Source organism: Crocodylus siamensis, chromosome 1 (genome assembly GCF_052110815.1).
Source record: "Crocodylus siamensis isolate JL-2025a chromosome 1, ASM5211081v1, whole genome shotgun sequence".
NCBI lineage: Eukaryota > Metazoa > Chordata > Crocodylia > Crocodylidae > Crocodylus > Crocodylus siamensis.
The window spans coordinates 424,945,289-424,971,769 of record NC_143395.1 but is presented as its reverse complement, the minus strand read 5'-3'; the positions used below and the strand labels follow the sequence as shown (position 1 = coordinate 424,971,769).

Here is a 26,481-nt window from a genome sequence, read left to right as displayed (position 1 = left end):
GGCTCGGCTGCTGCCCGCCTCCCGCCACGCGCCGACGCGGGGCCCGGCGCGGACCCCGCCTGAGGCCGGCACCGCTTCTCCCCCCGGCGGGGCCGGCGGCCGCCCGAGTCCTGGCCAGAGCTGGCCGCGATCACACCCGGCCCGGCGGCGGCGGGGCCCGGCCTGGGCCCACCTCTGGCAGCCCCTGCCGAGGCCCTGCCTCAGTTTCCCCGCCCGGCCCGGCCCGGCCCGCGGCCGCGCGGGGGCGCCCGCAGCCCCGCGCCCGCACCAAGCCCGGCCCCGCCCGCGCCGCCCCGCACCGCCCGCGCCCGCGCCGCCGCGGAGCCGCCGTGAGTGGGGCGCGCCGCCGCCGGGGTCGCTGGGGCAGCGGGACGAGCAGGACCGGTGTGGGCAGGCGCCTGGGATGGGGGTAAATGGGGCGGGGCGGGGCGGGGCGGGGCGGGGCGGCCGGCACCGGGGCAGCGGCATGAGCGGGACCAGTGCGGGCGGCGCGCGCCGGCACCGCTAGGACGGGGTAAATGGGGCCGGGGCCGGGGCCGGGGCCGGTACGGGCGGGGAAGTGGGGCCGGGCGGGGGCGGGGGCGGTGTGGGAGTTACTGAGACAAGTATGAAGGTGGGTCAATGGCGGGGGGGGGCAGTATGACTGGGTAAACGGGACCAGTCTGGGGAGGCAACTGGCACTAGGATGGTCAGGTAAATGGGACCAGTATAGGGGGAACCGCGACCGGTATGACCCGGTGAATGGGAACAGTACTGCAGGGGACTGGGACCAGTGAGTGGGGGGAACTGGGACCAGTATGACCCGGTGAATGGGAACAGTACTGCAGGGGACTGGGACCAGTAAGTGGGGGGAACTGGGACCGGTATGACCAGGTAAATGGGTTCAGTAAGGTGGGGGGACTGGGACTAGGAAGGGGGAGGGACGGGGACCAGTATGACAGAGCAAACTGGGACCAGTAAGGCAGGGGCGAATGGGGACGAGCATGACCAGGTAAGTGGGAGCAGTGAAGCAGGGTAAAACCGGGTCCAGCGAGTGCGGGGGGGGGGGGGGGGGGACACTGGGACCAGTATGACCAGGTAAGTGGGAGCAGTGAAGCAGGGTAAAACCGGGTCCAGCGAGTGCAGTGGTGGGGGGGGGGGGGCACGGGGACCAGTATGACCAGGTAACTGGGAGCAGTGAAGCAGGGTAAAACCGGGTCCAGCGAGTGCGGGGGGGGGGGGGGGGCACCGGGGACCAGTGTGACCCGGTGAAGGGGACACCCAAGGCGGGAGCAGCTGGAGCCAGGGTGACCGGGTGTGTAACTGGGGCCGGCGGGACGGCGCTCGGGGGAGCGGCAGCCGGCCGGAGGCCCCGCCAGAGGCACGGCCCGGGGGCCGCAGGGGCGGGCGAGGGGGCCGCAGCCGGGAGCCGAAGCGGGCCGGGCCGGGGCCGAGCGCGGGCTTGAACCCGCCGGCCGTGTCGGCTCCCGCGCGCGCCGGGGCTGCGTGGGGCGTGGGCCGCGGGACGGCAGGGGGGCCCGGGCGGGGGGGGGGGGGCGCCCTGCACGACGGGGGCAGCTCGTGACCTCTGCCCCAGCCTCCCTGACCGGCCCGCCCTGTCCCGCAGCCCGAGCATGGAGGCCAAGGCCGTGTACCTGCACACCTTCGGGGAGCGGGAGAACGGCTCCGTCTTCGAGGAGACCTTCGAGGGCCGCAGCCTGTCCAAGCTCAACCTCTGTGAGGACGGTGAGTCCAGGACCCCCGGCCCGGCCCGGCCCCGGGGCTCCTCCTGCCCCGCGGGGGACGGCGCCGGCTCTCTGCCCGCCTCTCCCACCTGCTCTGCACGCAGCCCACGCTGAGCTCGCGGCCGGCCGGCGCTTCCCGCAGCCCGGAGGGGCTCGGGGTCGGGCCGGGTGCCCCAGCCGGGGCAGGGGTGCAGGCACGGGGGGGGGCAGCTCTGGAGCACCCTCCATCCCCAGGGCCGGCCGGGGACATGCGAGCCCAGCCGGGGCAGGGGTGCAGGCACGGGGCAGGGGCAGCTCTGGAGCACCCCCCATCCCCAGGGCCGGCCGGGGACATGCGAGCCCAGCCGGGGCAGGGGTGTAGGCACGGGGCAGGGCAGCTCTGGAGCACCCTCCATCCCCAGGGCCGGCCGGGGACATGCGAGCCCAGCCGGGGCAGGGGTGCAGGCACGGGGGGGGGCAGCTCTGGAGCACCCTCCATCCCCAGGGCCAGCCGGGGACATGCGAGCCCAGCCGGGGCAGGGGTGCAGGCACGGGGGGGGCAGCTCTGGAGCACCCTCTACCCCCAGGGCCAGCCGGGGACATGCGAGCCCAGCCGGGGCAGGGGTGCAGGCACGGGGCGGGGGGCAGCTCTGGAGCACCCTCCATCCCCAGGGCCAGCCGGGGACATGCGAGCCCAGCCGGGGCAGGGGTGCAGGCACAGGGGGGGCAGCTCTGGAGCACCCTCCATCCCCAGGGCCGGCCGGGGACATGTGAGCCCAGCCGGGGCAGGGGTGCAGGCACGGGGCGGGGCAGCTCTGGAGCACCCTCCATCCCCAGGGCCAGCCGGGGACATGCGAGCCCAGCCGGGGCAGGGGTGCAGGCAGGGGGTGGGGCAGCTCTGGAGCACCCTCCATCCCCAGGGCCAGCCGGGGGACATGCGAGCCCAGCCGGGGCAGGGGTGCAGGCACGGGGGGGGGGCAGCTCTGGAGCACCCTCCATCCCCAGGGCCAGCCGGGGACATGCGAGCCCAGCCGGGGCAGGGGTGCAGGCACAGGGGGGGCAGCTCTGGAGCACCCTCCATCCCCAGGGCCGGCCGGGGACATGTGAGCCCAGCCGGGGCAGGGGGTGCAGGCACGGGGCGGGGCAGCTCTGGAGCACCCTCCATCCCCAGGGCCAGCCGGGGACATGCGAGCCCAGCCGGGGCAGGGGTGCAGGCAGGGGGTGGGGCAGCTCTGGAGCACCCTCCATCCCCAGGGCCAGCCGGGGACATGCGAGCCCAGCCGGGGCAGGGGTGCAGGCACGGGGGGGGGCAGCTCTGGAGCACCCTCCATCCCCAGGGCCAGCCGGGGACATGCGAGCCCAGCCGGGGCAGGGGTGCAGGCACAGGGGGGGCAGCTCTGGAGCACCCTCCATCCCCAGGGCCGGCCGGGGACATGTGAGCCCAGCCGGGGCAGGGGTGCAGGCACGGGGCGGGGCAGCTCTGGAGCACCCTCCATCCCCAGGGCCAGCCGGGGACATGCGAGCCCAGCCGGGGCAGGGGTGTAGGCATGGGCGGGGGCAGCTCTGGAGCACCCTCCATCCCCAGGGCCAGCCGGGGACATGTGAGCCCAGCCAGGGCAGGGGTGTAGGCACGGGCGGGGGCAGCTCTGGAGCACCCTCCATCCCCAGGGCCAGCCGGGGACATGCGAGCCCAGCCGGGCAAGGGCCCGCTGCTGGGAGAGGGTGGAGCAGGAGAGGCTGGAGGGGAGCACCGCCAGCAGGGCGGGGGGAGGGCCCCCTGGCTGGTGCGTGCGGTGGGGCCAGGCTGCGTGCGAGGCCCTGTCCACCCACCTCGCCCGGGGGTGCAGCCGCCGGCGGCCCCAGCCAGGCCCCGAGATTGGAGCCAGCTTGGAGCTGTTTGCCGCAGCCCTTGGAGCCCACCTGCCGCCGCAGCTAGCAGGGCCCTGGCGCTGCCCGCCGGACAAGGCCGTCTCCCCGCGGGTCTGACGCTGGCCCTTCTTTCCATGATGACGGGTTCTCCAGAGATCCCCCAGGAATAAGTCCCCGGGCAGGAGAAGTACTTCCCCCTCCTGCTGCCTGCTGCCGGGCTGGGAGCAGAGACCCCGGGCGGTGCGGTGGAGGGGATGGGGGAGCTGAACTGCAGCCAGCTCCTCCACCTCAAGCCCGGACTCTCCTCTCCGCCAAGGCAGGCGTGCCCCAGCCTCGGTTTCCTTCGCTTCCCACAGTCTGAGGATGCAGGAGGAAGAGGACCCTGTGCTTTTTGACCTCGCTTTCTCCAGGCGACGCGCGTGGGGGGACGTTGAAGCGTTCCCCCACCCGTGCGGGCTGACCCTAAACGGGTCAAGCATCACTCCCACAGCATCATAGGAAAGTCAGGCTGGAAGGGGCCTCAGGTCATCCAACCCAGCCCCCTGCTCAAGGCAGGTTCGGCCCTGACTAAATCAGCCCAGCCTCATGTCTGTCCCACCTGCTCTTGGAAATTTCCGGGGATGGAGACCCCCGATCCTCCTCAGAGCCAGCAAGTCGCTCCTCATTTCCAGCCTCAGTTCCCCTGCTGCAGCTTGAGGTCATTGCTCCTAGTCCCACCTCCTCGTACCATCCTGGGACAAGCCAGGCCGCGCCTGCTTAGCTGCCAAAATTAGATGGGGGCAGGTGCGGTCGGGCAGCTCCGTCCATCTGCTCACAGGGACGCCGGCACATGTGCAGGCTGCCAAGTGGGCACGAAGGCAAGTCCCTGCTCCAAGTGCCTGACAGCCCAGCACACGGGTGGGTTAAAAGGCGGGGGGGGGGGGGGGCTGCCTGACGAGCAGGGCTGTGGGGCTCGTGCCCTGCTGGAGATCAGCTTTGGCTGGCGGTCAGGGTACCCAGCCCCGCAGGGCTATGCCAGCAGCTCCGCTAAACCGAGCTGCTTGGCGGCCGTGCCCGGCCTGAAGTCACAACGTGAGTCAATGACACGGCTAGGAAGAGGAGTCCTGGCTCCCGGCCTCTTGCTCTAACCACTGGGCTCCTCTGCTTCTTGCTGCGCCTTCCCCAGATGTGGGAGCAGATTTATTGCAAAAGTGTTAACATGAGCTAGCGCGTGGGGTTTTCCTGGGGGGCAGCGTACCCCTGGCTGCATGGCACCGTGCTGGGTGGGCATAAATTAACTCGTATGGTTAAGGGCCTGCAGGCCAAGCCCTACGAGGAGAGACTAGAGAAACTGGAGCTTTTCAGCCTCCGCAAGAGAAGGTTGAGAGGCGACCTGGTGGCTGCCTATAAGTTCGTCAGGGGGGCACAGAAGGGAATTGGTGAGTATTTATTCACCAAGGCGCCCCCGGGGGTTACAAGAAATAATGGCCACAAGCTGGAGGAGAGCAGATTTAGATTAGATATTAGGAGGAACTTCTTCACAGTTCGAGTGGCCAAGGTCTGGAACGGGCTCCCAAGGGAGGTGGTGCTCTCCCCTACCCTGGGGGTATTCAAGAGAAGGTTGGATGTGTATCTAGCTGGGGTAATGTAGGCCCAGCACTCTTTCCTGCTTATGCAGGGGGTCGGACTCGATGATCTATTGAGGTCCCTTCCGACCCTAGCATCTATGAATCTATGAAAATCGCCCAGGGCAGCGTCCATCTCAGCCCACCCGCCCTGCCTGTAGCTACGCCGCATGCTGCATGTCCCCCCCGCGCTGCAGAGCCCTTGTAGGAACTGGTGTGACCCCTGCTTGTGTCTCCTGCTGGGCTTGGCCCTACTTAGGGCAGTAGAGATGGGAAATGGGTGGTGGAAGGGCTGGGAGCTCAAAAGAGGGAATTGTGGGGTTCCTGCTGGCCGACCTTGGGGCTGCTGGGGTCAGGCCGGCCCCGCCATCGGGGCTGAGTATCGGGGTCGTCACGTGGGTAGCAGGCAGCTGCGGGGCCGTGAAAGCCATTGCAGCCCTGGTACTGGTGTAGACAGAGCCCTGGCGCAAATCGGCAGATCCCACCGACGCCACCAGCCCAAGCCTCGCTGGCGCTGGGGACACACCAGGGAGACTTTTGCTCCCAGAACCTGCCCCCCCACGGGGCTGACCCAAGTTCGAGCCTTGCAGAAACGTGGCAGCCCTTCTCGGGACGCACCTGCCAGCCCTGTCTGTCTGGCCAGCGCTGGCAGCTGAGACCCGTGGGCTGGCAGCGAGGTGCATGGGGGTCGGGGGCACAGTGGCCATGTCACGTCTCCAGCACCGCCGCCCCGGGGGCTTCCTGGTGGGGGGTCGGGGCAGCTGGGAGAGCCCATGCTGGTGACCCTGGCCCCTCAGCATCCCCCAGGCTGGCTGCGGCCTCTTGTCCCAAAACCTCCGCTCTTAGGTCAGCGCCCAGCGTAGCCCTTGGAAGGCAGGAGGCTTTTGAGCAGGAGTCAGCTATCCTCAAGCTCAAGGTCGCACGCCGGCTGCCTGACACTGCACCAGCCCCTCGGCTCACAGGAGAGATGGGGAAACTGAGGCACAGATCAGATGCCTGCCCACAGCCTTTGACTTGGGCTGGGCTTACCCGCCTTGCCCTGGGGGCCGGAGCTCTGGTGCTCGCTTGAATGGGGCCAAAGCTTCTCAGAGAAAAGAGTCTGCGGCCAGAGGCTGCCTGCGGGCAACACGCATCTTGGTCGTCGCTGCCTCAGTTTCCCCCGAGCGCACGGGTCTCCTGGATCCCAGCCTGCTACTTTCCTCGCACGGAAGAAGAGCCGCCGTCTGCTAGGGAAGGGGGACGCTAGTCGCACCCTCAAGGTCACGGCCGGGCTGGGGGAAGCGCTAAGCCCCAGGCACTGCGAGGCCCAGCCCCCGGGGTGCTGGTCTCTGCACCAGCCGCGCCTGCTGCCATGCTCCCAAGCCTCCCAGCCAGCCCTGGCACACAGCACCTCTGTGCTGGAGCCCGATGGGCACTGGCAGGGGGCTGGGAATGAAGTCACAGTAACCTGGATCAGTGCATGGGGCTGGGGCTGCCCTGGGAGAGGGGGAGAGACAGGCAGACCCCCCGCCCCGTTCATAGATTACATAGATTTCATAGACATCAGGGCTGGAAGGGACCTCGGGAGATCATCGAGTCCAGCCCCCTGCCCAAAAGGCAGGAAGTCAGCTGGGGTCACAGGATCCCAGCAAGATAAGCATCCAATTTACTCTTGAAGGTGCTCAATGTAGGTGCTTGAACCACCTCCGCTGGCAGGCTGTTCCAGACCTCGGGGGCTTGGACAGGAAAGAAATTCTTCCTCATGTCCGGCCTGAAACGGTCTTGCAGGAGTTTGTGACCGTTCGACCTCGTCATCCCTTGGGGCGCTCTGGTGAACAGACGTTCCCCCAGATCCTGGGGGTCACCCCTGATAAACTTGTAGGTGGCCATCAGATCCCCCCTGAGCCTGCGCTTTTCCAGGCTAAAGAGCCCCATGGCTCTCAGCCTGTCATTGTAAGATCCGTTTTCCTGACCTCTGATCATGCGCGTGGCTCTCCTCTGGACTCTCTCAAGCTTCTCCGCATCCTTTTTGAATTGTGGAGCCCAAAACTGGACGCAGGACTCCAGCTGCGGCCTCACCAAGGCCGAGTACAAGGGGAGAATGACGTCCCGGGATTTGCTCGAGAAGCATCTATGGATGCAAGACAGTGTTTTGGTCGCTTTACTAGCCGCAGCATCGCATTGGAGGCTCATGTTCATCTTGTGGTCAATGATGACCCCCAAGTCTCTTTCTTCCGTAGTGCTAACCAACGTAGCACTGCCGAGCCTATAAAGGTGCTGCAGGTTTTTCCTCCCAAGGTGGAGAACCTGGCATTTATCAGTGTTAAACACCATGAGGTTCTCGTCTGCCCATTTGCTGAGCTTGTCCAGGTCAGCCTGGATCACCCGTCTGTCCTCTGGCGTGGATGCTTTGCCCCAAAGTTTGGTGTCATCTGCGAACTTGGCCAGTCCACTCCTGACTCCAATGTCCACATCGTTAATGAAGATGTTGAACAGGATGGGTCCCAGGACAGAGCCTTGAGGGACCCCGCTGGTCACAGGGCACCACGATGAGTCACCACAGGACCTTGCATTGCCTTATGCTGCTGTCCCCTGCAGCTCAGCAGGGCGGCTGGGAGGAGAGGCTGATGGCCTCCCCCGTGCAGGGGTCCAGGCTGTGGGATGGGGTGCACTCCCCTCAGGTGCCCCCACCAGATGCTGCAGCCCCGTATATCCCTCCTTAAGGGGCGGGAGCCGGGAGCAGGCTGGCTGCAGGGCTGGGGGCCGTGTCACCGTCAACCCGTGGCAGCCAGACGAGGGGCTGGCTCGAAGATGCAGCTCGGTATCGGTGACCAGGGCAAGGGGAGGAGGAGCGGGGGGCCTGACCTGGCACTGTGGCGGGTGCCTGTCCGGTGCCAGCCTGACGCCCCCTTCGTGCCCAGCAGGTGCCGGTGGCAGGATGAGAGCGGCCCGGCGCTGCGGGTGGCTGGGCTCCCTGGCAGCACTGAAGTACGCCGTGGTCGTGCTGTACCTGCTGGTGTTCCTGATCCTCGTCGGCGTCTTCATCCTGGCAGGTAACGGCGCGTCCACCCTCCCTCTCCGCGCTCCCGCGCCCGTCCTGCTCGGGCGCGCATATATATATATATATGCGTGTGTGTGTGTGTTTCTTATTTATATATAGAAATAAATACTTTTGCAAGGTCCTGGGGTGACAACGGGAGCAATCAGAGGAAGACTTGCAAGGCTGGGAGGAGTGAAGGTGTGAGAGGTTGCCAGGCTGAGCTGCGCTCAGACCCAGAATGGGGTGAAGATGGTTTGGTTCGTGGGCGGGACGGTGGGAGAGCGGGGATGGGTGGCTCGATGACTGAGGCGTGTGTGGGATGGTGGATCTGTGCCCCCGGCTCGTGCATTGTGGAAAGTGTCCAGCGGTCGGATACCAGGGCTTTGGCTGGTCACCTGCTAAGCTGGGAAGGGATTGTATGCCCTCGTGGTTTGGCTTCTGGTGCGTTGCTTTCCTCCGGGATGTTGGTTGCGGCCCAGGCTGGGGAAGGGGCGGGGTGTGCCAATCCTGCTGCTGGCACCAACCCTGGAGGGACCTGCCTAGAGGGTGCTCAGGGTCAGACCGAGGCTGCATTGGGGGTCAGGAAGGAAAGTTTCTCCAAAATGATAGACGATCCCCGTGCCACGGGGCTGGCAGGGAGCTGCAGAGGTCACATCTATTTCAACCCCTGCCAGAGGCAGGATCAGCCCTGTCCACACCAGCCCGGACACACCCACATCCACCATCTGAACTCTTTGGGTCAGACCGGCCTGGACTGCGTGGGAATGGGGGGAAGTTGCCTTCCTCTGTTGCCTGGGACAGGGTCCTCTTCCTTGAATCCTCTGAGCGCCTGTGAACCAGCTCCTTCCCCGGCCTTGCTGCAGCAGTGCCCCCGGCCCCCAGCTCCTACCCCCAGCGCATCACAGGGTGCCTTGGGGGTCGCCAGATCTGTGCCTCGTATCTGCATGGGAGGGTCAGACGGGGTTTAGGGGGGTCCTAGTGAGTACCTCAGGGGATCGGGGTCCCTTCCTGTCCCGTGCCCTTTTGGGGTCTGCGGCCGTTCCTGCCCCCCACCACTGACTTCCCGCATCACCTCCAGCAAGTCCCTGACACAGCAGATCTCCCCATACCTTTGCACAGGGAGGGGCTGGCAGGATTGCCCCCCCGGGCTGCTGCTGCTGTACTGAAGGGCTTTCAAGGTGCAGGGCCCAGTGCAACGGAGGGACCCATCTAGAAGCCCTCTCTGCGGAGAGCCCTGCAGCAACGGTCCCAGAAACCCAGCGCCGCGGGGTCTCGCCCTCAGCCTGGCTCGCTGCCGCCCCCCTTCCCCGGGACAGTGTTTACGACGCCTCTTAGGATCTTGGGTGTAACCTCGCCAGGATAAAGCAGGCGCGGCGTGAGTCATGCTTGGCCTGGGAGCATCCCTGCAAAGCCATCCAAGGCAGAAAACAAGTGGAGGATTAACGAGGCCCCTGGCACCACCCCAGCCTCCTGCGCTGGCCCTGGGACGGAGCCGGATGCCTGCGACCGCAGCCTGTTTGTTTGCAAGCCCCGTCCTGGCCCCCACTGCACCCCCGTGCCAAGCAGCCGGACGCTGCCGGGCCGGGGGTACGGCTGGGTGGGAAGACGCAGCTCACCTGTTGGGCTTCGTTTTGAGAGGCCTCTCACCATGCACCAGCCCCCAACCCCCCCAGAAGAGAAAGCAGGGAGAGCAGTGCCCTTTCCCGGTCTCCGGGGTCAGGCAGGACACAGGCTTCCCCCCGCCTGGGCTGGAGACGGCCGGTGGAAACCGGTGCGCGCTCCCCGGCGGGTTTGCAAAGACCCCTCCGCTTTGGCGTTGCTTCCCTCTGGCTTGCCTGGCCCAGAGAGCAGCAGGGCTTAGATCGGGCTTGGTCCCTCGCCTGATTTCTCTCGCCGGGGGGATGTCTGGGGCTCTGGGGGCTGCCTGGTGCCAGCTGCTTGTTGACTTTATCTCGGTTTAAGCCTCTGTGTGATGGGCGGGTTGAGAGCCCCAGCCCCTGCAATGCACGCGCAGACCTGCCTCCGGGGCTCAGAGGAAGCCCCCCAGCCCGCACCCCACCCAGGCAGGGCAGGGACCGAGCATCGGATCGTCCTCCCACGGTTGGAGCCCCGGGGCCCGAGCCCAGGCCTCTGCCGTCATCAGGGACCCGTCTTCCCTGCCGTACCCCAAGCTGCAGGAATCGTCTCCTGGGGTCTGGCCATGTTATCGGATGCTGGGGGAGGCTCGTGGAGCAGGATCCGGCTCGTGGCACTGCCTGCCATAGCACTTTTGGCCACCTCCTCCGTGGACCCCGTGGCTCACGAGGCACCGAGGCGCTGTGCCATCGGCAGGCCTCATGCGCCTTGACCCAGCGGCACAGATGGCAGCCGCGGTCCTTCAGGCTGCCGGGTTGTTTTCGGTGTTCACGTACGAATGGCCGTGTACCGGGTCAGACGGGGTCTGCCTTGTCTGGTCTCATGCAAAAGCAGGGAGCGGAGGCTGGAGGGGGTGACCTGGGTCTCACCAGGTGGTTTCTTCCCTGCCCTCTTCCTCTCCCACTTGCAGCCTCCAGCACTGGAGGTCCAGGCAGGTCTGATGCAGAGGCCGTGGCCCTCACTCCCCGGCTCAATAGAGACCAGCGCCCCTTTCCTCCAAGCCCGTGTCCAGTCCCTTGATGGATCTGGCTGAGCTCCCGGCTCCCATCAGATCTGATGGTGACAAGCCACAAATGTTAATGCCACGCTAGGTGGAAAAGGACTTCTTTGTGTGCATTTTAAACCAGCCACCTGCTCGTTTCACGTCGTGCCCCCTAGGTCTTGCACTGAGAGAGAGTATTGCTTTGCCTTGTGTTGTGAGGGAGAGGTCTGGGTGCCCCAAGGACACCGAGCTGGCGGGGTGCTCTTGGCCGGCGAGGAGCCGCCCCGTTACAACAGCAGACAGCTGGTCGGACCTGGCTCTCACGGTTACATCCCCTGCGTTGGGCCAGCTCTTGTTTCTCTTTAAGGCCTCATCTCCTGGAGTCAAGGGATTGTGTCTGAATTGCAAATGCTGATTGAATTTCCAGCCCTTCTGCTTGCAGAGCACACGAGCGTGTGATCTGCCTTCCGCGGGGACCGGCAGAAAGCCCCGCACGGATGGTTTAGCATCAAGCATCCCGCTGTTTCTGAGCTGAGCATGCGAGTGTTAGGAGCCGGTGGGCTCGGAAGTGGCCACGCTGTGTCTGCGCTCTCCAGGGCAAAGCCATCGATCGGGACCTGGCGTGTGCGAGTCTTGGCAAGCTGTGATACGTTCACCCTCTCCTAGGACGGTCTCCAGCCCTCCACGAAACAGGAGCTGACCAGCAGAGACAGAAACTGGAGGCGGGAGGCCTGGTTTCCTGTGGCCGTGGTTGCAGCTCTGGACTGTGTTTCATAGATTTCATAGACATTAGTGCTGGAAGGGACCTCGGGAGATCGAGTCCAGCCCCCTGCCCAAAAGGCAGGAAGTCAGCTGGGGTCACAGGATCCCAGCAAGATAAGCATCCAATTTACTCTTGAAGGTGTTCAATGTAGGTGCTTGAACCACCTCCGCTGGCAGGCTGCTCCAGACCTTGGGGGCTCGGACAGGAAAGAAATTCTTCCTTATGTCCAGCCTGAAACGGTCTTGCAGGAGTTTGTGACCGTTCGACCTCGTCATCCCTTGGGGCGCTCTGGTGAACAGACGTTCCCCGAGATCCCGGTGGTCACCCCTGATAAACTTATAGGTGGCCATCAGATCACCCCTGAGCCTGCGCTTTTCCAGGCTAAAGAGTCCCGTGGCTCTCAGCCTGTCATCGTAAGATCTGTTTCCTGACCTCTGATCATGCGCGTGGCTCTCCTCTGGACTCTCTCAAGCTTCTCCGCATCCTTTTTGAATTGTGGAGCCCAAAACTGGACGCAGGACTCCAGCTGCGGCCTCACCAAGGCCGAGTACAAGGGGAGAATGACGTCCCGGGATTTGCTCGAGAAGCATCTATGGATGCACACCAGCATTTTGGTCGCTTTACTAGCTGCAGCATCGCATTGGAGGCTCATGTTCATCTTGTGGTCAGTGATGACCCCCAAGTCTCTTTCTTCCATAGTGCTAACCAACGTAGCACTGCCGAGCCTATAAGGGTGCTGCAGGTTTTTCCTCCCAAGGTGGAGGACCTTGCATTTTTTGGTGTTAAACACCATGAGGTTCTCGTCCGCCCATTTGCTGAGCTTGTCCAGGTCAGCCTGGATCACCCGCCTATCTTCTGGCGTGGATGCTTTGCCCCAAAGTTTGGTGTCATCGGCAAACTTGGCCCATCCACTCCTGACTCCAATGTCCACATCGTTAATGAAGATGTTGAACAGGATGGGTCCCAGGACAGAGCCTTGAGGGACCCCACTGGTCACAGGGCACCACGATGAGTGACTGCCATCGATTACAACCCTCTGGGTCCGACCACGGAGCCAATTTCCCAGCCAGAGGATCGTGGTGGAGCCAAGGCCACAACCAGCCAGTTTCATAGACTCATATTAGAAAGGTGCTGAGTGCGTGGGTACAGGGCCCCCGACACAGTGTCTTGAACTGGATGCTAAATCCATGCTGGGGCTAGTCCAGTGCTTGAGCCCTGTGCTTCCATCTGCCTTGAGGTGAATTGCACCTGGAATGAATATAAAAAGCAGCCAAAATCAAAGGAAGCATATTCAGGTATTTAAAGGATACGAGGAAAGCTGAGGGGAGGGTGTGACCGGCAGGAGGAGAGAACGGAAGCAGAGGGAAGCGAGGCTAAAACACCCAGAACGATTTGTTTTATATAGATTTTAAAATACCAGTTTAGGGAAATCATCTAAGTTGTGGCTATGCTGCATGCAATTATACACCGCCTTCAGCAGGAAGCATTTATTCAGCACCTATAAGCTACAGAGGCATGCAGGCTCCCACACAGCTTCAGCTCCTGCTTCGTCTCACTCGTTTACCAGCGAGGCTGAAACGTGGCTGGATAACACAGCAATCCCATGACGGCTGTTGCAATTTTGGAGATGGGCAAGAGGCCGGAGCGTGCCCAGATCGAAGCAGGCATCCCGGGACGAGGCACTGTGGTCTCTGTCCACAAGCCTGCAGGTCTTTGTGCACCCGAGGGCTTCCCCTATGCAGCGTTTGACGTGCGGAGCTCATCATGCCAGGACCAGACGGGCCCATCCGTCCCCGGCCGGTCACCAGGGACACCTGCGGGAAGTGCCACCCCCACGCGGTGCGCCCCACTGGGACCCCCATGGGGCACTGCATTGGCTGTGGGAACAGCTCGCCTACCTCCATGCGGAGATTGCTGCAGGTCCCTGCGCCAGGGGATGCACCCAGCTTGCACTGGAGGAAAGCAGGCCTGAGCTCCGCGAGGCTGGGAGCTCCCGAAGACGAGGGGCCACCCCATCTACGAGAGGGGCTCATGCTGTGCAGGGGGATGTGGCTGTGGCTCCACACCCCGGTGCTTCCTTGGGGCTGCTTTGAATTACCCCGTGGGGTCTCACTTGCGCCCAGGAGGCCGCTGGCACCCTCCTTTCCACCACAGTCCCCAACACACCCTGGCAGAGAGCATGGAGGGGGGTCCCAGACCAGCTCCCAGACTCCCTGGCTCGCTCTCTGGCTTCCCGGCACCGGTTTCGCCCAGACCAGGAGTCATCTCTGTCCAGGGCCGTGTTGACATCCAAGGCAAAAGCTGGTGCTGACTTGGCCCAGGTCTCCTCCCTTGGAAAATCCCAGCCAAGGCCTCAAGGCCAGTGGGGGCATAAAGCCTCAGTCCTGCCGAGCTGCCGGCCAGGAACGATTTCCCCAGCAAGAGCTGTCCATAACCGAAGCACTGGTGCCCAGGACGGGGAGCCAGGGGAGCGTACCGGGTGGCTGGGTGTCAGATCTGGCTTTCCCAAGGAGGCCGCAGGTCTCCCGTGGGCAGGGTGTCTTCCTCACGAGAGCCGCCTGCCTCGCTTGGCTTCAGCGGGTGTCTCGTGACGCTCTGTGGCTGGCGGCGGAGAAATGAGCAAACCACTAAAAATATCTTGAATTACCTTGGAGCTCTGCACAAACAGGATGTTTCAGGCCGGAGATGGATGGTGGTTGAAATCTCGCCTGCTTTTAATCTGCTCTTTTGCAAGGCCCGGGAGGTGGGTCCGGTGCCTTTGGCCAATGCATGTCGACACCCTTCGGAGGACAGCGGTTGTCTGATGCAACCCGGATTGATCTGGAAGGGAAGGGAAGCGTCGTCCTGTCAAGCGGAGAAGGAGATGGCTTGAGCGGTAGAGCAAGAGCCGCTGTTTTCAGGCCGGAAGCGATGGCTAAGGTCCCATCTCATATCCTACAGCACACGGTGCCCTGCCACAACCTGTGGTTGCACGAGAGCCTCACGGTCTGAGCGGCTGTGGTGCTAACATGCTCCCTGCTAGCACCCGACACGCCCTTCCCAGTCCCACTCCTCCCAGCTTCCCACTTCCAGCTGCTGGGGCTTGTTTTGCCTGATGGAAGAGCCCTCTGGCATCCTGTCTGCCCCTCCTCCTGGCTTGTGGGATGTGATGGGTCAGGGGTTTGGGGTTGTTTTAGCCTCCCCCCGAGGTGCTGGGTGCTGCTGCAGCCCAGGCTGGGGACAGGGACATGCCAATGCTCCCTGGAGGGCCTGGCCCCTCCGCTTTAGGGTCAGGAAGGATTTCCAACCCCGGTCAGACTGGTGCAGACTGCGGGGGCGGTTTGTTCCTCTGTGGGGGGGCACGGACTCTGCGTGGCGTAGATGAACTTCCTTTGCAGCAGCAGGACGCTGGCTGCGGCGGTCCCCCTGCCTTCCCCGCGGCAGGGTCAGGTGTGATGTCTAGGGCTGTGCCGGGGTTGACAGTAGTTTTACAAAAGTCTGAGAATATGGATGGTATAGGATGGTGTGGACAGGGCCAGTCCTGCCTCAGGCAGGGGTTGGAAAAGATGTGACCTCTGCAGCTCCCTGCCAGCCCCCGCTTCTTTCGGATATCAATTATTTCTGTGATTATGGCTGTGTCGGGCAGGGCTGATCCTGCCTCAGGCAGGGGTCGGACTAGTCCTGGGTGATGGGCTGCCACAGCCATGGGGAGTGGCGGGAAGGGGTCTGAGCCCCTCCCAGGTTGGTCTCCCCCCAGTCCTGGTCCAAGCTGACCCTGGCGTGGGTGAAGCAGCTTCAGGAAGGGGACCTGGGACCCATTTGGTCTTCACTCTGCTGTTACAGAGCAGAGGGCCTTGAGGCCCTGGGCTGTGGGGATACAGCAAGCACAGCTGGACGGGAGGCAGCTGGGCTCCGTTCTTCTCCTCCAGACCCAGGGTCTTAGTTTCATAGGGTGGCTGGTGTTCGCAGCTCCGTGACTGCTGTTTGTCCCTTGTGGACACCAGCTGCCCGCGTGTGCATGCATGCGTGCATTTGTACATGCGTGGGCACCAACCTGCCTCCGTGAGACTGGAGGTCCGCCTGCCCGAGCCAGTGTAACGGCGTGGATGTCAGCATGAACGGGTGTCCGCGCTGATCCCCGTCAGCAGCGTAGCTGGGGGTTCGTCTAGGTGCACACTCTCACCCCGCGATAGCTTAGTCCTTCCCTTGAGGGCTCAGTCACTGAGGGTAACTTTCACTTACCGCGGGTGTAAGTGCAGACACGCAAGCACTTAGCAAGGAGCAGCTGATGCTCATTCAGACCTCGTCCTTCTTGGCTTTGGGCTAGCAGGCTTGTGTGCCCGAGCCCTGGGTGGAACGATCCTGGGGGGAAAGGAGCCTTGTCCTGATGCAGCTTATTCCTGTTTCCTGCAGGGCACTACCTGTAAAGCTCTAGACTTCACGCAAAGAAGTGGAGGATTTTTTCCCCCAGCCCTCTAGCAGTCCTGAGACATTGAGGTGGAGGGTGGGGGGGAATATTTGTTTCCAGCTCTCCCCAAATAATTTTGCTAATGTAAATTGTTGACGAATCAACAATTGAAGAAAAGGAGTGTTTCGGGCCACAGAGCACGTGTGGCTTCTGGTGTTTTTGAAGGATTTTGTAGAATTATAGAAGAGTCGGGCTGGCAGGGAGCTCCAGGAGTCCCATCTAGTCCCACCTCTGCCTGAGGCAGGATCAGCCCTGCCCAAACCAGCCCGGACAAACCCAGTGTGCAGCCTCTGAGCAACACGACACGGTCACCCCGACGGCCCCAGGCATCACACCCGACCCTGACCCAGCTGGGGGACCACAGCACCAATGGCCTGCTGCTGCAAGGGGGGTTAACAGACACTTGAGAGACCCCAGGCAGAGGCCGTGCCCCCGCTGCAGAGGAAGGCAAACCCCTCCGGTCCATACCAATCTGACCAGGAGGCAAAATCCCTTCCTGACCCCAAATGCAGTGTCCATCTGACCCTTAGTGCAGGGGCAAAACCCGCTAGCCAGGACCCTCCAGGGCTGATGCCAGCAGGAGCATTGGCACAGCCCCATGCCCATCCCCAGCCTGGGCTGCAGCAGCACCTCTGGGACAGGCTTAACCTCTCCTCCCCCTGAAAAAAGCCCTGACATGAAACCGGTGCTTAGTTTGCAAAAGTTTCACCAGATGTTTTATCCTCTGGTTTGGCCGTAAGGCTTTTTCTGTTACCATCCTCAACCCCAAACTGGAGTCCCTGCCCCACTCTTGCCAGGGACGGCAGCTAGAGGATTCTGTGGGCAGCAGCTGCATTTGAGTTTCACCACTAATTGCAGCCCCAAAGCTGTGGGCACAGACAGCACGAGGCCCGGGCATGCCTTTAGTCTCTCTTCCCTGTCCGCCGGCCTGCCCCATGGGATCGTGTTTAGGGGTGGAAAAACAAACCGCCCCGGCGTCTGTGCAGACATGGGTGCCAGCCGTGACTCTTGGGATGCCACGTGCCTTTTGGGCTTGGCTAACCTCAGAGCAGAGTCGGGGACTGATGGGAATTGTGCATCACGGAGCTTGTCGTGGGAGGGCGGCATCAGGGTTCAGGGGTCTTGCCGCTCCTTTCAAACCTGTTGCCACCGATCCCCTGAATATACTTTGGATTGACCACGAGATTTGGTTTTCTCCTCCGCAGAGCAGCTCTAGCTAAGCCTGGGTCATTCTTCTTGATTAAAGACCAAGCTTAGGAAAACGTGCAATCTCAAAATAGGCAGCACTGAAACACTGAAGCCTCCTATCAAATCCCAAACAATCCCTATTTAAAGGGAGTTGTGGTTTATGAGCTCTGACAAGCTCTTTCTGGCCTACACCTGTCAGAAGAGAAACCTGCCGAGAAAAACTATATATATATATATATACATATATAGTTATATAGTTATATATATAGTTATATATATATAGTTATATTATAGAGATATATAGATATAGTTATATATATATATATATATAGAGAGAGAGAGAGAGAGAGATAGTTATTCTCAGCAGGTCTCTATATATGTATACGTATGTCTCTACATATGTCCATTATAGAGATATATATGAGATCTCTGTTTTGACGTTTTGCCCATAGGATATAATGGGGAAGGACAAAATAGCCTATAAGTTTGTCATTTCTGGCTTGATTTGGATGCACTTTGCAGAAATGGTAGTCCTTTCTAGGGGTGTGATGCTTGCCAAGTTTCAAGGAGATAGGTGTAGGGAGTTCCAGGAAACTGCACCCCAAAATTTTGAAAGCAAAACTCATGTCACATGTATGCGTTAAGCCACAGCGGGGTGAAAACTGCCTTCATGCTAGCCCCTGCAGAGACCACAAAGCCTACCAAGTTTCAAGGAGATCGGTGCAGGGGTTGGGGGGAAGCTGCACCTCAAGCTGCAGACAAGCAAAACTGGTGCCCTGCGTGACACTGCGTGTGTTAAGGTGCAGCGGGGTGACAGCTGCAGGGATGGTGGCCCCTGCTGCTCCCATGATGCCTGCCAGCTGTCAAGGAAATCAGTGCAGGGGGTTCTGGGTTCTGGGACCCTGCACCCCTAGGTGCTGACAGGCAAAACTCGTGCCATGGGTGCTTGTGCTAGCTAGCTGCTGTATTACCAATCAGTCACGATTCCCTCAGGGACCAGCTCAATACACAGTAGCTAGCAAGAATAACAAGTTATTGAGCAAGGATTAACACCTACAAAACCACAGACTAAGGAGAGGAAAGAATCAATACTGAGCCAGGAACTGCTTCTGCCCCAAGACCGAGACACTCAGTTGCACAAGAATATATAGAATTGCAAGAGCACATCTGGCTCACACCTGTGGTACTAGAGGTACCTCCACGTGGCACAGAGAAGCCCAGCCCCAGGGAGCTCATGCCATGTGGTTGCCTGCTGCCTGTTTCTAATATGAACAAACCCCTAGAAGAACCAATTAGGTCCAATACATTAATTGATTAGGACCACAGCCATCGGCGACAAAAAGCAAGGGTGTCAAACTTATCTGGTCCCACAGGCTGGATGAGTGGTGTGGGGCAGTGTGGGTCCTGGACTGGCTGGGGCCGGTGTTGTGCGGGCCAACTATGGACCCAATGGTAGTGGATAATGGGCCTCAGTGGGCCGTATGCGGCCCACGGGCTGTGTCCACCCTGACATACAGGCTGCATTCATAGTCGTCAGCGCACCGCAGCCCTTGATAGGTAGCAAGCTCAGCATGTAGTCTCGCTGCTGTATTTCTACCTCATTTGTTTGCAGCTTCTAGTGCTGTAGTTTTCAGCTGTCCCTCCTCTTCCAAGCAGAAGCATAAAAACACCAGAGTCACGAATCACCCCAGCTGCCAGCTGTGTGAAACAGAAATCTGCCACCAGGACGCACCGCTCGGCTGTGCCCGATGGAAGAAAAACCCTTCCCTAACCAAGCATGACCCATGAGGAAAGCCTTAAAAACAACCTTTATGTAAGACTTGGCACTGAGCATCTCCATATGCCCGTCGGCTGTGTGGCCGGGTGTTGTTTCATGCACATTGCTGCTAATACAAAGGAAGGGTTTTTTGGTGAGTTTAGCAACATTTTGCCTTGAGTCCACAGGTGATGATGCAGATCAGAAACGGGCACGTCATGTTAAATGTTTTCCCATTGGTTAACGTAATGGGCTCATGATGGCAAAAATTGGCATGTGCCTGATTAACAGGGTGGCCAATTAAGTGATGTGCCTGCTCAGGTCCAACAAAATTTGGCAACACGATATCCCAAGGGAAGCCGTCCTGTAGAGCCTTTAATGAAGAGCGGCTGCCCCGTGTCTTCTGCTGGCAGTCGCCGGCTCCGCTTGGGGCGTCTCCAGGACAAGCGACGGAGGCGGCTGGCTCCTCTGGACGCTCTCCCACTGGCACATGCTGTAGCAACCCTGACCGGAGCAGGAGGCCGTGTGTGATGCCTTGTGGTGTTATTGTTTCATGTGGCCCCAGGTTGCTTCCCAGAAAGCTTCCTATGGCCCTTGGGCTCCCTCACGCTCCTCAGGCCCTTTGGACCCAGAGGGAGAGGGTGGCTTGTGGCGGTGGGGAGCAGCAGAACTGCCTGCAAAGCTGGAGCCCCAGGCTGCACACCTGGTGTGTGTTTGCAGGTGCACCCACTTCGCAGTGTGTCCATGCCTCATGCACACACACGGGAGGGATGTTTGGACATGCATTTGTGCCCAATGGTGTGCACGTGGGGGGGCGGGGGTGCATGCAATAGTGCGTGCGTGTGTGTGAGCACCTCTGCCCCTGATTGTACATGCACGTGGCTCTGGGGGTTTGCAGGGCTGTATGTCCAGCACAGGGGTAAGAAAGCACATGCCTGAGAGCGTGGCTGTGCGTGACTGAGCATGTGGCCATCAGTACAAGCACACACGCGTGTGTCCAGGCAGAGGAGTGTGAATGGTTCAGGGGCTTCCTGGGACTGTAGCAAAGCCCCTGGGTAAGCCCTGCCCTTCCTGTGCTGCTGTATTTCATGCAGGGAGGAGCAAACAGAGCAGCCCCTTCCTAAAATCATGAAGGGTGTGGACCAAGGCTTGTTATCAGAGCTCCGGCCTGGGGGGGCTTGTGCCCCTCTTGGCTGAAGGTCTCAGCCTGAGCAATGCACAAGGTGTTTCCCACCCTCTGGGACAGCTGTATCCCTAGGGTGCATGGATCCCATTGCATCAAACTGCTCCCCAGGGCTTCAGCGCTTCCTGGGCACCAAGGGCTCAATCAGCTTCTGGGCCAGTGTAGTGCTGATGGCACGTGAGCTCGGGAACAGAGAGCAGCTCCCACCTGCACGCCCCTGTGAACACGGAGCAGGGGTCCCCTGCGCAGCCGGTCTCCAGCAGCCCACGAGAGGCACCGGATCAAATCGGGAGTGAAGCCACGTGGGGAGCAAGGGCAGCAGGTGCCCGTGGTCTGGTGGGAACAGGCAGGGGAGCTGGTCATCTGTCCATCCTGTGTCCCAGGATCAGTGACTCCGGTGTCAACGTGCTGCATGTTTAGCCCCACGTGATGATCCTCCACGCTACCCCATCAGCAAAGCTCTCCTGCCCCGCAGCACAGACCTCCCGGGCGACTGCTAACAGAGTGGCCCCGTCATCTGGCAGTCGTAAGCTGTTATCCGTTCACGGGCCGGCCCAGCAAGTTATCTCACTCCTTCTGCCTAGCCTCCACCCCAGCCAGCCCTAAATCAAGCCATCTGTGGTTTCTCCAGCGTGGTCCCCTGCCAGGGGCTGCGATTTGCGGAAAGTCTGAGGCAGATGGGACGAGGCGTTCTGGAGGTAGGAGCGTTGTTGTGAGGAAGGGGGGAAAAAACCCCCCAAACCCCAACGTGTTCTGGTTTCTCGGCAGCTCCCTCCTGTCTCTCGGCCCAGCCTGGCTCCGGGAGCGCCTGGCTCGGAGCCCCCTGGTCCTTCCCGGCCCTGGCTTTGGGGCCGAGGCGATGCTGCGACGGAGCTGGAGGGATGATGGATGAGCCGGCACAGAGCTGGGAATGCTGATGGATGGAGGCAGAGACGGCCCTTGGGGCACCGCAGCTGGCCGCTCCGCCCCAGCCCAAACCACCGTCCCGCGGGGAAGGAGCCGGCCTTTCCTGGCTGCTCCTTCCACCACGAGGTTAGCGTCGTGTTGTTCCCCGGACTGAGCTGGGGGTAATAAACCCACCGTGAGGCTGGATCCTGGGGCTCTTGGAGGAGCTGAGTTGGCTCAGACGCACGGTGCAGCTATTGACCCTTCCTACGTTCCCTGGGGAGCCTTCGGCGCGTCACTGGGTCTGTCTGCACCAGGTCCGGGGGGTGGGACGTGCTCTGCCTGCTGGCTCTGGGGGGCTGCAGCGAGGAGGAGGGGGAGAGGCTGTGCACAACACGGCCTGATCTCAGCAAGGCTTGTGCCTTCCTTCCCCGCAAGGGAAGTGCAGGGGGAACAGGCTGCGGTCTGGCACCCCGCGGAGAGGGAGAAGCCGGCAGCATCCTGGCAGCCCCCGATGAGAAGCGGGGCCACCCCAGGCGGCACGGGGAGGATGATTGAAGCGGTCCTGCCGCAGCCCAGCAAGATACGTGACTCCTGTCTGCTGTGGCAACAAGCTCCCTGGGCTGAGCTGTAAACGCAGGGGTGCTAGCATCCCCGAGGCCTCCCTCCGCTCCACGGCAGGTCATCCTGCCGGGTCCTTCTGCGTGGTCCCCACGCCTCGTTGGAGCCAAGCGGCCTCGCTGCGCTTCGCAGCCGTCTGAACAGGCGCTTCCGGCCAGGGCAGGCCTGACAAAGCCAGGCCGCGTGAGGCTGAGCCGCTCCGTGCTTGGGTTTGGCTCTGCCCCGTCCTGGCCCCAGGCTGCTCGGGAAAGGGGCTGGAGATGCAGCCCCAGGCAGAGAGGAGAGCTCGGGGCCTGGATGCAGAGCAAAGCTTTGCTGCCCACGTCCTCGTGCAAGTGCTGCCCACGTGTGTCTGAGCATTCGGGGGTGCGGGAGAGACAGAAAGTGTGTGTGTGTGTGTGTGCATAGCCATGTGTGTGCACGGAAGGGTGCGTGCGTACATGGGAGTGTGTGCAGGGGTGTGCATGTATGCGCACATATATGGGAGTATATGTGCAGGGTGTGTGTGTACATGGGAGTGTGTGTGCATGGATGTGTGAGTACATGGGACTCTATGTACAGGGGGGTGTGCACATACATAGGAGTGTGTGCAGGGGTGTGCGTGTATGTGTGCACATACATGGGAGTATGTGTACATGGGAGAGTATGCAGAGAGGTGTGTGTGTGTGTATATGGGAGTGTCTTCAGGGGTGTGTGCATACACGGGAGTGTATGGGGGGTTGTATGTGCATACATGGAAGTGTGTTCAGGGATGTGTGTGTATGCACATACATGGGGGCTGTGCAGGGGGGTGCTTGTATGCACATATGGATGGGGACTATGTGTGCATATATGGGAGTGTGTTCAGGGATGTGTGTGTATGCACATGCAGGGGTGTGTATGCAGGGGGTGCTTGTATGCACGTGTGGATGGGGACTATGTGTGCATATATGGGAGTGTGTTCAGGGATGTGTGTGTGCATACATGGGATTGTGTGTTCATGTGTATGTGGACATGAGTGCGTGAGTGTGCGTGGATGTGAGCATGTGTCTGCATGTGTATGTATGTTGGGACCTCGGCTCTTGGCGCTGCAGCTGCTCTGCTTGTTCGGCTGTCTCCATGCCAGGGTTGCCTCGGGCACACCGCAACCTGGCTCGTGCCCTCGGCCACGGTGGGGAAGGCGCCCGCAGAGGTGGCACCCAGCGGCTGGGCACTGGGTTGCAGCCATAGGGTGGGGCGGTCCCTGGCCAGGTGTTCACACACATCTGCTCAGACCCTACAGCTCACCTCACCCCCAGTGACACCCAGTCCCCAGCAGCACCCTACAGCCGGTTAAACCCGCCAGCAGCCAGCACCCAAGCGGGCGTCCAGCTAGGACATGGCCTGTCTCTCCTTGCTCTTAGTCCCGCGTGCTAGAGGGAAAAAATCCATCCACATCCAAGGACAGTGCCGTGCATTGCGGCTTTGCAAGCAACCAAACGCTCCCAGCCAAGGCCTGGAGGGATCTGGACCCCCCCCCAGCAGAGCTGCATGCCGCTACCTTCCTCTGGCAAGGCCCGCCAGGCTGGTGAGGACCCCCTGCTGCCCTCCCAGCCCTGTGCTCATCCCAGCCCCTGAAGGGCCTGCAGAAAGCAGGCTGTGCCAAAGACCCATGAATGTAGACCGGTGACCCTCAACCGGGGTGCTGCAACGTGGGTGCTAGGTTGAAATGCCCTGTGCACCCATGAAGGTGGATGGGGATCTAGCTGCACCTGGAGTGCAGGCTGTGGTGGCGGCCCTTCCCGGTCCAACCCCACTGGGAAACAGGCGCTGGGTGGGGGGGGCTGTGGCAGCTCTGAGAGGGGTAACCCAGTCGAGGATGAGGGAGAGCGAGAGCCTTCATCCTCTGCAAGGGAGCTCACACCTGCTGCGGGTAAGTCCCTGCCCAGCTCCCCCCACCACTTCTGCTTCCCACTGCCTCACCCCTTCCCGCTTCCCTGCCCACGGGAGAAGTGGCTGCATCTCTGGGGTGCTGCGTTCCCCCGTGGGTCAGGATTAGGGAGGCTTCCTGGGATGTGGCATCAGCCCTGCCAGTAGCTTTTAGCTTCTCCCTCCTTCCGTCACCTCTGCATCGGTAGCAGCAAATGGCCGAAGTCCTAAACACACCATGCGCTGGTTAATTAGGCCAGTGGTTCTCACCTGGGGAGCCATGAAATTCAGAAACGATGAGGAAGGAGTGCCTTTCACCTGAGAAAGTTGAGATCCGCTGGGCTAGACTCAAGGGTCCCGAGTCTGGAGTGTACAGATGTGCGAGAGCCACGCGTGGGTGCGGCAGAAGGTGCTAGCACTTGCATAGGAGGGCCGGCAAAAAGATCAGGGGCCTGGAGCCACGGTCAGACCAGGAGAGACAAAAAGGGCTCGTCCATTTAGAAAAGCGAAGGTCATGGGGAATGGGATAGGGGTTAAACCGACCCCATATTTGGGGTCAGAAAGGGATTTTCATCCCTGCTCAGATTGGTACAGACCAGGGAGGTTTTATCTTCCTCTGCAGCAGGGCCACGGCCTCTGCCTGGGGTCTCTTGAGCATCTATTAACCACTTTTCTAACAGCAGGACATTGCCCACCGTGGTCCCCCTGCTTTCCCCAGGGCAGGGTTGGGTGTGATGTCTGGCGTGGCATCAGGGATGACACTAATTTTACTAAAAGGTTGGGCACTGGGTTTGTCTGGGCTGATTTGGACAGGGCTGATCCTGCCTCGGGACTAGGCGTGACCCCGTCAGACCCTTCCAGCCCCGCTGCTCTGGGATTTCTCTACTTCCTATTAACGGCTGCCGAACAAAACGGCCGGAGGCGTTTCCCCTGGCGTCGCTAAGCCAAGCGCAGCAGGTGCCAGAGAGGGTGTTGACTTTCTGTGAAATCTGTGAAATCTATGAACGGGGGATAGATCGCTATCGAGGTGGCCGGTGCCAGGCTGTCCCAGTCTAGAGCATCCCTTCCTACCGGCGGCACAAGACAGGCTGCGGGGCGACACAGACCATTGCTCGCGTGACACTGCTGACGTTCGGGAAGCTCAGGCCCCGGCGCGGGGGCCCAGCAGGGAGGGAAGCTGGGGGTGCTCCTGCACGGTCTGACTCCTCTGTCTCCCCGCAGTGTCCCGGCCCCAGAGCTCCCCCGAGGACCTGAAGGCACTGCTGGGCAACGTGAACCGCCTGAACGAGAGCTTCCGGGACCTGCAGCTCAAACTGCTCCAGATGCCGCTCAAGGGCGACCTGCTGGACCACATCTGGCGGCTGCAGGACGTGCTGCAGAACCACTCGGACTCCCTGTTCCTGATGACGGGCTCCTTGCAGAAGCTGGAGGGGCTGCTGTGGGGCTTGCAGAGCCAGGCCAGCCAGACGGACCGGGCCGTGTCCGGCCTCTGGGACGGCCTGAACCAGCAGAGCGACGCGGCCCAGCTGGAGATGTACAAGCTGTCGGTGGAAGGCAACAGCAGCCGGTTGCTGCTGCAGCACCACGGCGGGCTCCTGGCGCACCTGGCCGCGCGGGTGGAGAGCCTGAGCGGGCAGCTGAGCGAGGTGGCCCAGGAGGTGGGCACCCTCAACCGCACCTTCTCCTACGACGTGGGCATCCACCACACCCGCATCCAGGACCTGCAGGTGCTGATCAGCAACGCCACCGAGGACGCCCGGCACATGCGCCTCGTGCACATCGCCATGGAGCAGCAGCTGAAGCACGAGCTGGCCATCCTCAACAACGTCACCGAGGACCTGCGGCTCAAGGACTGGGAGCACTCCCTCGCCCTCAGGAACGTCTCCGTCCTTCGGGGTAAGGGCGTGTGGTAGCGGGGCCCGCGGGGGAGGCTGGGGGATACAGCGCATCCTCGAGGCCGGCAGCTCGAGCCGGTGGCGAGAAGCTAGGCCTGGTGTGGGGATACCCTCCGGGGGCTGGACCAGCCAGGACTTTTCAGCTTAGAAAAGACCTGCTTGGTGGGAGAAGGCGATGGAGGTGTCCAAAATACTGAAGAGTGCCGGGTCGCAGGAAAGGCAGGCTGGAAGGGACCTCATGAGGTCACCTAGTCGGCTCCTTGCCTCAGGCAGGATCGGCCCCGACTAAACCATGCCAGCCACGTGTCTGCCCAAAGTGGTCTTGGAAACATTCAGTGTCCACTGTGTCTCTGGGCAGCCTGTTCCCATGTCAGAGCCACAAAATCCCTCCTCATCTCCACCCTCAGTTTCCCCCGCTGCAGCTTGAGCCCATTGCTCCAAGTCCTGTCCGCTTCAGCTGCAAAGGAAAGCCCAGCTCCATCCTCTCTGTCATCACCTCTCACGTATTTGAAGCCTCCCTCCTAGGCGTTGGCTGCAGCCCGGGCTGGGGATGGGGACCGGGCTGTGCCAGTGCCAATGCTCCTGCTGGCACCACCCCCGCAGGGGCCTGGCTGCTTTTGGGGCCAGGAGGGGATTTCCCTCCCTGGTCAGACTGCGGGCATGGTGGGGTTTTGCATTGCTCTGTAGCAGGGGCACAGCCTGGGATCTCGCGCGCATCTGTTAACAACCACTGCAGCAGCAGGACGTAGGTGCCGCGGTCCCCCTGCTTCCCCCGGGGCAGGTTTGGGTTCGATGCCTGGTGCTGTATAGTTTTGCTCAGAAGTCAGACACGGGAATTGTCTGGGCTGGTTTGCACAGGGCTGACCCTGCCCCAGGCAGGCGATGGAGGAGATGGGACCTCTGCACTCTGGGAAGCTGGGACTGACTGAAAATTAGTGCTGTTCTCCACCTCACGTTACCGCAAGGCAGGGGTGGAGAGCCGAAACTACAAGGGAGCAGGTGTAAAGCTCCCCGGAGGCTGTTCTGTATCACCCAGCACGTCAT

At 61.6% G+C, this 26,481-nt stretch overlaps 1 protein-coding gene across 15 annotated transcripts in view; it reads left to right on the top strand.

Moving 5' to 3' along the window:
- The first annotated feature begins 307 nt into the window (after positions 1-307).
- SCARA5 (scavenger receptor class A member 5) overlaps positions 308-26,481 on the top strand; it is an 89,982-nt gene continuing 63,808 nt past the window's right edge. For 2 of the 15 annotated variants that reach the window (XM_090031143.1, XM_090031142.1), the window contains exons 1-4: positions 975-991; positions 1,607-1,725; positions 8,077-8,208; positions 24,764-25,438. In XM_090031143.1, the coding sequence (XP_089887269.1) occupies positions 984-991; positions 1,607-1,725; positions 8,077-8,208; positions 24,764-25,438 (934 nt within the window). In that variant the 5' untranslated portion in view covers positions 975-983. The other 13 variants (XM_090031151.1, XM_090031150.1, XM_090031147.1 and 10 more) reach the window with 13 other exon arrangements.